We start from the raw sequence: 11,066 nt of genomic DNA on the forward strand, positions 1-11,066 counted from the left end.
CGGGGGCCGTTTTCTCCTCCCAGGGCCGGAGGACGCTCCCTCCGCGCCTCCCGCCTTCGCCTCTTGGGGGGGCACTCCGAACCGGGGAGGAAGGGGCTCTCCGCGGCAGCCGGCATGTGGGGGTAAACTGAGGCACGCGGCTGGGCGCCCGCAGCCAGGTGCCGAGCGCGGGGCCCCACCTCCGAAGGCGGAGGAGGGGCCGCGGGCGGTGACGCGCCGAGGGCGGCCGGCGGACAGCGAGCGGGCGGGCGGGCGGTGGCGGCGGCGGCGGCAGGTGCGGCCGCGGAGGGTGGGAGGGAGGAGGGCGGGGGCGGGCGCAGGAGGAGGGGAAGGCGAGGCCGGGCACCTCCCCCTTTATAACGCGCCCCCTCCCGGGCTCTCGGGCCGTCTCCTAGTCGGCTCTTCCCGTCTCGCCCCCTCGCCCGGCCGCCCCGGGCCCGGGCCCGGCCAGGGAGCCCCCAGGCCGCGGCTCGGGGGCTGCCCCCCCGCCCGCCGCCCCGCGCAGCCCGGCGGAGGCGGCGCCGTCGGAGGAGGAGGAGCAGGGCACTGCGGCTGGCCCCGGATCGGGCGCCAGAGCGGCAGCAGCTTCGGCAGCAGCGGCGGCCCGGGCCCATGCAGCGGGACGCGCCACCCCGAGCCCCAGCTCCGGCGCCCCGGCTCCCCGCGCCCCCGATCGGGGCCGCCGCCAGTAGTGGCGGCGGCGGAGGCGGGGGCAGCGGCGGCGGCGGAGGCGCCTCTGCAGCTCCGGCTCCCCCTGGCCTCTCGGGAACTACAAGTCCCAGGGGGCCTGGCGGCGGGCGGCGGGCGGAAGAGGCGGGGTCGGCGCCGCGAGGCCGGAAGTGGCCGTGGAGGCGGAAGTGGCGCGGCCGCGGAGGGGCCTGGAGCGCGGCGGCGGCGGGACCCGGAGCGGGAGCGGCAGCAGCAGCGGCTGGGGGCGGCGGCGGCGCGTTGGAGGCAGCCATGGCAAAGCAGTACGACTCGGTGGAGTGCCCCTTTTGTGATGAAGTTTCCAAATACGAGAAGCTCGCCAAGATCGGCCAAGGCACCTTCGGGTAAGGCTGGGCCCCTCGGGGCCGGGAGCCCTGGGCCTGCACCCCTAGGGCGGACGTCGGGATGCCCCGGGCCCCGCCCGAGTTGGTAGAGAAACCGTCTGTCCCCGGGCTTGCCCACTGGTCTTTAGGCCGCGCCGCACCCCGCCCCGGCCTGAAGGAGCCGGCTGGTGGGGAGGAGCCTGAGGCCGGTGGTGGGGGCGGGGAGGGGCTGCAGAGAGGCGCCCGTGAGGGGAACGGGATCTCTCCAAGAGACGCCCAAGTGAGGAGAAGGGACTGAGGGAAGGAAGCAGAGGCTCCGAACGAGACAGGGTGCCGGGTGGCGGGGTAGCCGCGTGCCCTGGGCACTTACCCCAGCCCCGCCCGGGAATCTTTTTGCTGCTGCCTCTCCTCCTGTAGTGGGGGAGGGGCGGGCCCTGCGGAAATCGCCTGATGAGCTCTCGGGTCTCCCTTTCCGCCTGCAGGGAGGTGTTTAAGGCCAGGCACCGCAAGACCGGCCAGAAGGTGGCTCTGAAGAAGGTGCTGATGGAAAACGAGAAGGAGGGGGTGAGTACGGATCGGGCGTGCGGGCCAGCCGTCTAACTGCCCAGGACCCCGGGTCGGTTTTCCACCCTGCTGCTTCTAGGAGTCTCAGGTTGAGATTTAATTTTTTTCGTAGTAGTTCAGAAATTTCCAGGGAATTTGGCCTCCACCCTAAAACTAAATGCTTCATTCTTAGGCAGTTATGGGTGAGACTGGGAGGGGGAGTTGATGCATGCATCGTGTGCACTTTAGTTCCCGAAGTTAGGAAGCCTTTAAACACCTTTTTTTCGTGTTAAATTTTGCTTAATGTTAAAGAAAGATACATATGCATGCAAATTTTTGAAAAGTGACTGATACTCAGTTATTTAATGTGTTTAAAAGGAGCGGTCCCTCCACCCCGTCTTAGCTCAAGTACAACTTCCCATAAACCTTCCTTTTCCTGATGTGCTTTAGCGAGGACATTTTTAAATCGTCATGTTTGTTGCCAACGAAACAGCCATAGAGCTGAAGTTTGAAGTCTGAAACCGCCAAGCATTTAGTGGCTAATAGCAAAGTATTGCTGTTTCAGTTTGTTGTCTCAAATCATCTCCTTGAAGTGTGCATGCTCTTACTATATCCATTTTACAGGCAGAGCTTCTGAGACAGCTGGTTTCAGAGCCCATGATCTTGCTCTGTCTCCCAACTTGCCTCTCAATATAGACCCCAGGGCTGGGCTCTGTACTGCGCTCACTCTTGACCACTTTCCCCTCTCTCCCACCCAGTTCCCCATTACCGCCTTGCGGGAGATCAAGATCCTTCAACTTCTAAAACATGAGAATGTGGTCAACTTGATTGAGATTTGTCGAACCAAAGGTAAGTTGTTTGGATCTTATAAGGAGATGACACTTGTAGCCTAAGGTTTTGTTCGTAAAGTTGGAACTAGACCCACCTAAACTGCCTCCTCTTAACTCAGATGGACCCATGGTGACTGCTTTCTCTGGTCCTCTTTCATCGTAGCTGGTGCTTCCCCGGGGCCTGCCCTGGCCCAGAAGAGGCACTCAGAAAATATTTGACCAGTGAAGGAAGGAACAGACAGATGCTCTGGAGGGCATGGGTGCCCATGGGTTGGAGCAGGAAGAAAGAAACTGGTTGTGGGAAAGTGTGTTGGGTGTGGCTTTCTTGACTTTTTCTTCCTTGTATTCCTGCCTCAGCTTCACCCTATAACCGTTGCAAGGGCAGTATATACCTGGTGTTCGACTTCTGCGAGCATGACCTTGCTGGGCTGTTGAGCAATGTTTTGGTCAAGTTCACGCTGTCTGAGATCAAGAGGGTGATGCAGATGCTGCTTAACGGCCTCTACTACATCCATAGGAACAAGGTGGGCGCGAGAGCTGGGAGGAGGACCCAGGCTTGGGCTGGCCTTGGCTCCCACTCCCGGGTGGGTATCGCTGAAGGAGCCACTCTTGCTCTTCTTGCAGATCCTGCATAGGGACATGAAGGCTGCTAACGTGCTTATCACTCGTGATGGGGTCCTGAAGCTGGCAGACTTTGGGCTGGCCCGGGCCTTCAGCCTGGCTAAGAACAGCCAGCCCAACCGCTACACCAACCGTGTGGTGACACTCTGGTACCGGCCCCCGGAGCTGTTGCTCGGTGAGGACTCCCGAGCGGGCCGAGGGGGGTGAGGGCCAGGCATTTACCTGGCCCCCGCCCCCCCACTGCCAGGGCTTCTTGAGCTGCCGGCCCTGGGGCATTGAGTCTCAGGAGGCCTCCGGGCTCAAGGGGCCCTCCTGGTGCGCTCTTCTTCCCAGGGGAGCGGGACTACGGCCCCCCCATTGACCTGTGGGGTGCTGGGTGCATCATGGCAGAGATGTGGACCCGCAGCCCCATCATGCAGGGCAACACGGAGCAGCACCAACTCGCCCTCATCAGTCAGCTCTGCGGCTCCATCACCCCTGAGGTACGGGGTCCCGGTCCCCCGGCAGAGGAGTGGGGAGTAGAATGGAAGGAGCGCTCCTCTCTGGAAGGGAGGCTGGTTTGGTGACAGGGCCTGCCCTTGAGAGCCACACAGGCTGTGCGCCAGTCTCGGTTCCATCAGCCATTCTGTGGCCTTGGGCAGAACAACTGAGTCAGCGCTGGGTTTCTCTTCTGTGAACCAGAAATGTGACGTATATCAGGGTTGGAGCCTATATTCCAGGTGATGTGGGTAGAAGGGCCTGGCACGTGGTATGTGCCAATCTGCGGCGGGCACTGCTTCTCTTGGGAGGGGTCGAGTTCTCTCTCCAGTAGTAGTCTGGGAGTCTCGAAGTGGAGCAGGTATTTTAGTCCTTTTAGGCCTGGACAAAGGGATAAGCCACGTACCTCCTGGCCGGACGGCATCCTCTCTCAACGCCCCCTCCCTCCCAGGTGTGGCCAAATGTGGACAACTATGAGCTGTATGAAAAGCTGGAGCTGGTCAAGGGCCAGAAGCGGAAGGTGAAGGACAGGCTGAAGGCCTATGTGCGTGACCCGTACGCACTGGACCTCATCGACAAGCTGCTGGTGCTGGACCCTGCCCAGCGCATCGACAGCGACGATGCCCTCAACCATGACTTCTTCTGGTCCGACCCCATGCCCTCTGACCTCAAGGGCATGCTCTCCACCCACCTGACGTCCATGTTCGAGTACCTGGCACCACCGCGCCGAAAGGGCAGTCAGATCACCCAGCAGTCCACCAACCAGAGTCGCAATCCCGCCACCACCAACCAGACGGAGTTTGAGCGTGTCTTCTGAGGGCCGGCGCTTGCCACTAGGGCTCTTACATTTTTTTCTTCTGCTATGTGACTTGCATCGTGGAGACGGTGGGGCATTTGAGTTTATATCTCTCATGCATATTTTATTTAATCCCCACCTTGGGCTCTGGGAGCAGCCCGCTGAGTGGACTGGAGTGGAGCATTTGCTGAAAGGCCAGGAGGGTATCGGGGCTGTCCTGTCCTCGCTGGCTTTCTGGATGGTGCCCAGAGGGTTTCCATGGGGTAGGAGGAGGGGATCTCCCACCAGTGACTTTTTCTAAGAGCTCCCAGCATGGTGGAAGAGGGGACAGTTCCCTCACCCACCCACAATCCTATTCTCGGGCTGAGAACCCTGCGTGGGGACAGGGCTGGCCTCAGGAATGGGCTGTTTTTGGCCTAACCCTCAGAAGCACTGGGGCTGGCACAAACTCTTGGTTTCTTCAGCAGGAGAATTTTATCGTGTTTCTTTTGGTTCCATTGTTTGGAGACATTCCGGGGCACAGTTTGGTCCGTTAGAATTAAAAGGTTTTTTTTTCTTTTTTTTTCTTTTTTTTTTTCCTCCAGGAGTTGATGTGGGTTTTGTTCTGCGCACATGCCACCAACTCTTCCCCCACAGTCAGCAGGTTGGGCCTGACCATTGGGACTTGATTGTGAAGTCACTGGAGGTCTTGACTCTTTTATCTCAGTTCCTGTTCTCTTACATAATTGTAAAGGACCTTTGTCTGTTTTTCCTCTTGGGTGCCTTCCAGAACGCATCTCATGTCCCTGGTGAGGGAATTGGCGAGGACCTGCTGCGAGCTGCTGTGGCTGCAGTGGTGACCCAGCTGGGCAGATCACTGGAGTGACAATTTGATCTGTCACCTGAGAAGGATGGTCCCTCAGGCTGCTGGGTAGAGGGCCTGGGGCAGGCCAGAGAGAGAAAGTGTGCAGAGGGTGGAGGGATCACAGGGGTCTTGGAAGGTGGCAGTAGTTTGAACAGGGGTGAGGAGTGTGTGGGAGGAAAATACAGGCTGAAGGTAGAATACCTGGGACCCTCTGAGGAGCGGAACATTCTGGCGGGCATGTTTTCTGTGAGCCTGAAGTTGGGAAGAGACATTCTGGAGGTCAATTTCCTACATCCTCTTACGGGCAGAGACCTTGAAGTGGGGCCAGGAAGGAAGATTGGCAAAACCTTTGACCAGAACTGTCCATTTACAGAAACTGACCCAGACCACAACACAAAAGGCCAGTGAAAGAAAAAAAATTTTTTTTTTTTTTTTTTTTTTGAGACAGAGTCTCACTCAGTTGCCCAGGCTGAAGTGCAGTGGCGTGATCTCGGCTCACTGCAACTTCTGCCTCCCGGGTTCAAGCGATTCTCCTGCCTCAGCCTCCTGAGTAGCTCGGACTACAGGCGCCCACTACCACGCCCAGTTAATTTTTGTATTTTTAGTAGAGATGGGGTTTTGCCATCTTGGCCAGGCTGGTCTCGACTCCTGACCTCAAGTGATCCGCCCACCTCAGCCTCCCAAAGTGCTGGGATTACAGGTGTGAGCCACCACGTCCAGCCAAGGAAAAAATTCTTGATTGGTGTATTTGTTTTCCTGAGACGCTATAACTAATTGCTACAAGCATGCTAGCTTAAAGTAACACGTTTATTCTGTTCCAAAGTTACTGGTGGCAGGGTCCGCTCCTTCGGGAGGATCTGAGGGGGAAGAGAATCCTTCCTGAGACTCCTGGTGACTGCTGGCAGTCCTTGCATCCCTTAGGCTTGTAGATGTGTCGCTCCGGTCTCTGCCTGTGTTCACATGGCATTCTTCCCTCTATGTCTTTTTTTTTTTTTTTTTTTTGAGGTAGAGTTTCGCTCTTGTTGCCCAGGCTGGAGTGCAATGGCATGATCTTGGCTCACTGCAACCTCCACCTCCTGGGTTCAAGCGATTCACCTGCCTCAGCCTCCCTAGTAGGTGAGATTACAGGCGCCTGCCACCACGCCTGGCTAGTTTTTGTATTTTTAGTAGAGACAGGGTTTCACCATGTTGGCCAGGCTGGTCTTGAACTCCTGACCTCAGGTGATCCACCTGCCTCAGCCTCCCCAAGTGCTGGGATTACAGGCATGAGTCACCACGCCCGGCCTATGTGTCTGTCATATGTGGACACCAGTCTGGATTTAGGGGCCACCTTGACCCAGTGTGACCTCATCTTAACCGATTACATCTGCAAATACCCTCTTTCCAAATAAGGTCATATTCTGAGGTTTGGAGAGGACATGAATTCAGGGGGCACACTTCAACCCAGTATAACTAGTAGTCAAATCCAAATCGGCTGGGCGCTGTGGCTCACACCTATAATCCCAGCACTTTGGGAGGCCGAGGCGGGCAGGTCACGAGGTCAGGAGTTCAAGACCAGCCTGACCAAAATTGTGAAACCCCATCTCTACTAAAAATACAAAAATTAGCTTGGTGTTCACCTATAGTCCGAGCTATGTGGGAGGCTGAGGCAGGAGAATTGCTGGAACCCAGGCCAGGAGCCACAGGTTGCAGTGAGGCAAGATCGAACCACTGTACTCCAGCCTGGGTAACACAGCGAGACTCTGTCTCAAAAAAAAAAAAATTAGCTGGGCATGGTGGTGCATCCCTGTAGTCCCAGCTACTCAGGAGGCTGAGGCAGGAGAATCACTTGAACTAAGGAGGCGGAGGTTACAGTGAGCTGAGATTGTGCCACTGCATTCCAGCCTGGCGACAGAGCGAGACTCCGTCTCAAAAAAAAAATCCAAATCAGGGCTGGGTGCAGTGACTCAGGCCTGTAAACCGCAACATTGGGAGGCCGAGGTGGATACCTGAGGACAGGAGTTTGAGACCAGCCTGGCCAATATAGCAAAACCCCATCTCTACTAAAAATAAAAAAATTAGCCGGGTCTGGTGGCGCCTGCCTGTAATCCCAGCTACTTGGGAGGCAGAGGTGGGAGAATCGCTTGAACCCAGGAGGCAGAGAGAGGTTGCAGTGAGCTGAGATGGCACCACTGCTTGCCAGCCTGGGTGACAGAGCGAGACTTATAAAAAAAAAAAAAAAAAAAAAAGAAAAATCCAAATTAAAGCTATTGTGAGGTGTCCTGACAGCAGTCAGTAGGAATTGAGTGGGAAAACTCACAGGGCTGGCCTAATTGTATTTTCTTTGAAGGATAAGAAGCTTCTCTAAAAGGTTCATATTCTTTGACTCAGCAATTGCACTTACAGGAATTTTTTAAGAGCAATTACACAATGATAGTCTTTATGTCATTGAACCCTCACTGCAATTTTTTTGGTCTCATTCATTCATTGAGCATACTTATTGGGTGCGTCTCTCAAGGGCCGTGCTGTTCGGGACCTAATACAGCTGGAAACGGTGGCCCACCCCCACCCCAGTGGAGCTCGCCTTCCAGTAGGTCCAAACTGGTTTGATTGAGTTCCATGGAAGACAATAAAGTGGGGTAAGGGGAAGAGTCGGGGGGAGCTGAGGGGTCAGCGTGACATGGAAGCAGAAATCGAGGCTTTTTGGGGCGGGGGTGTGGGTACAAGTGCCCAGGGCTGGGGAGCCTTTGGGGAGCTTTGTACAGAGTGTGTGGTTCTTTATGTTTCGGTGTTTCCTCGTAGTTGGTTAACTAATACATTTGTTATGCAATTAAGCCATCTTTTCATTTTTAAACATTTTTAAAAACATATCTTTTAGAGATGGGGTCTTGCTTTGTTGCCTAGGCTGGTCTCCAGCTCCTCAGCTCAAGGGATCCTCCCACCTTGGCCTCCCAAAGTGCTGGGATTACTGGTGTGAGCCACCGTGCCCAGCCAATTAAGCTACATTTTAAAACAACCAAGACAGGCGCCAAACCCTGGAGCTGCTGACCGGAGCTCGTCCTCACCCCCTTCCCCAGTCTACCCCAGGGAGGAACAGGGACTGGCCAGTCAGGTGAGGGTTCTCTAGCTTTGGCCTCAAGCTCTGGTGTGACATGGGTGCTGTTTCCACCTGTGGAGGGAGGTATGTGGACTGGAATAAAGGCTCCCAGAGGGCAGGGCCCTGTGGGGCTTTTACCATGTTTCTGGCACCTAGATAGCACGTGGCACGTGTGAGTCTCTGGGATACAGTGGAGCGAGTGCAGTGAACACATGGCCAAGGAGGCTGTGCAGATGGGAAAGGCCTTCACCAGCTCGTGGGGATGAACTTGGGATGTCACCCTGCAGGGGGACTGAATTCTGTGTCCTGGCCTTTTGTTTAAGAGCCTGGAGTCACGTCCTGGTGTTTTTTTTTTTTTTTTAAAGGAAAAATGGTTTTATTCATTTGTACTTAAACCAGCTAAAGAAGTACTGATGTCATTATAATGCAGCAAATACAAGACCTTTTTCCACAAATATTAGCATAACCATCAAAATAGGGACTATAGTAAAACAGCCAAAAAGGGCTGAGAGAATCAAGTATGTTACAACTTAACCCTTCACCTCAATAGAATTATTTTATTATTATTATCATTATTATTATTATTTTTTTTTTTTGAGACAGAGTTTCACTTTTATTGCCCAGGCTGGAGTGCAATGGAACCATCTCGGCTCACTACAACCTCCGCCTCCCAGAATTCAGGCTATTCTGCCTCAGCCTTTCTGAGTAGCTGGGATTACAGGCATACGCCACCACGCCCGGCTAATTTTGTATTTTTAGTAGAGACAGGGTTTCTCTATGTTGGTCAGTCTGGTCTCAAACTTTGGACCTCAGATGATCCACCCGCCTCGGCCTCCCAACGTGTTGGGATTACAGGCATGAGCCACCGCGCCCTGCCTATTACTACTTTTGAGATGGAGTCTCTCTCTGTCGCCCAGACTGGAGTGCAGTGGTGCAATCTTGACTCTGCAAGCTCTGCCTCCCGGGTTCACACAATTCTGCCTCAGCCTCCCGAGTAGCTGGGACTACAGGCGCCTGCCACCATGGCAGGTTATTTTGAATTTTTTTGAGACAGAGTCTCGCTCTGTCCCCCAGGCTGGAGTGCAGTGGCGCCATCTCAGCTCACTGCAAGCTCTGCCTCCCGGGTTCATGCCATTCTCCTGCCTCAGCCTCCCGAGTAGCTGGGACTACAGGCACCCGCCACCTCGCCCGGCTAGTTTTGTGCATTGTTTTTAGTAGAGATGGAGTTTCATCGGGTTAGCCAGGATGGTCTCGATCTCCTGACCTCGTGATCCACCCGCCTCGGCCTCCCAAAGTGCTGGGATTACAGGCTTGAGCCACCGCGCCCAGCCTATTCTGTATTTTTGATAGAGACGGGGTTTCACCGTGTTAGCCAGCATGGTCTCGATTTCTTGACCTCGTGATCTGCCCACCTCAGCCTCCTGAAGTGCTGGGATTATCGGCGTGAGCTACCGCGTCTGGCTTATTTTTTTAAGACAGACTCTGGCTCTGTCGCCCAGGCTGGATCACAGTGGCTCGAACTTGGCTCACTACAACCTCCTCCTCCTGGGGTCAAGCGATTTTCTGCCTCAGCCTCCCGAATAGCTGGGATTAAGGACGCCTGCCACCACTCCTGGCTACCTGGCTTCTTTTTGCCCAAGTGATTTGGTGAAACAGAGCCTCTTCCTCCAGCAGACTTGGACTCTTAAGCGTGTCCCGTGTCCACCCTGTCCTTTGTGTACTCCTCTCCCTGGCCAGGATCTCACCCTGGCAGGGCAAGGGCAAAACGGGCCCTAACTGTAAGGTGGGTGGGCTGGGATAAGGAGGCCTGGAAGAGGCCAGATAAAGCCAGCCCCAAGGTCTGGAAGCCCTCCCAAGCATAGCCCCCTCCTCTCCCATCCGCCTGCCTGCGTGCTTACCTTTAACCTCTACCTAGTTGTTATTTAACTCGCGGTGAGGTTCTGACCAGTCCCACGCTCCACTCCAGAAACCCGCTAGGGAAGCTAAGTCCCTGGGCTGATCCTAGGATGAGGGCAGGAACCTATCAGGTAACACCTTTCTCCCTGCGCACTGGAGAGACCAGAACCTCTTCCAGCCCAGTCCCATCAGGGGAGGGGAGGCCTTGGCATCTCCCCAAATCACGTTCTCTGGGTCAACGAGCCTCACAACTCCAGCTAAATCCTGGGTAGAGGTGGCTTGGCAGAGATGCCCACACGTGTGTGTCACTTCGTGCCCTACCCAGAAGGGGAGCAGGAGACCAAGGGATGAGAGGTGCCAGGTCCCTGGCTGCCTCCTTGCCAGTGGCTGAGAAGTTGTGGTGGGAAGGAACCATGGAGGGCCCATCCAGACAACCTTCCTCAGCTAAAACTGCCTCCTTCCAGGTAGGAGAACCCGGCGACCAGGAAGGTGGCCTTTCCTTTCTACGCCTCCGTTTCTTGGGGGTGATGCTGCCAGCCCCTCACAGGGCTCACCTCAGCACCCAGCATGCTTAAAGAGTGAGAACAAATTGAAAAAAAATTCTACGTTTTTTCCCTCTGAAAATTGGTAAGACGGCCGGGTGCGGTGTCTCATGCCTGTAATCCCAGCACTTGGGGAGGCCGAGGCGGGTGGATCATGAAGTCAGGAGTTCGAGACCAGCCTGGCTAAGATGACGAAGCCCTGCCTCCACTAAAAATACAAAAATCAGCCAGGCGCGATGGTGGGCACCTGTAGTCCCAGTTACTTGGGAGGCTGAGGCAGGAGAATCACTTGAACCTGGGAGGCAGAGGTTGCGGTGAGCCAAGATCACGCCACTGCACTCCAGCCTGGGTGACAGAGCAAGGCTCCGTCTCTGAAAAAAAAAAGCTGGGCATGGTGGCGCATGTCTGTA

The 11,066-nt window shown here is 55.5% G+C and overlaps 1 protein-coding gene across 1 annotated transcript; it reads left to right on the forward strand.

Annotated features, from left to right (window-relative positions):
* The first annotated feature begins 560 nt into the window (after positions 1-560).
* CDK9 (cyclin dependent kinase 9) lies at positions 561-5,033 on the forward strand. The gene is made up of 7 exons (XM_003911914.5): positions 561-1,052; positions 1,514-1,595; positions 2,333-2,423; positions 2,762-2,928; positions 3,029-3,200; positions 3,359-3,507; positions 3,954-5,033. Exons 1-7 carry the CDS (start codon positions 613-615, stop codon positions 4,317-4,319), a joined length of 1,467 nt encoding a protein of 488 aa, XP_003911963.2. The 5' UTR covers positions 561-612; the 3' UTR covers positions 4,320-5,033.
* Positions 5,034-11,066: the final 6,033 nt, after the last annotated feature.

The sequence above is a fragment of the Papio anubis genome, chromosome 13 (genome assembly GCF_008728515.1).
Source record: "Papio anubis isolate 15944 chromosome 13, Panubis1.0, whole genome shotgun sequence".
Classification (NCBI taxonomy): domain Eukaryota; kingdom Metazoa; phylum Chordata; class Mammalia; order Primates; family Cercopithecidae; genus Papio; species Papio anubis.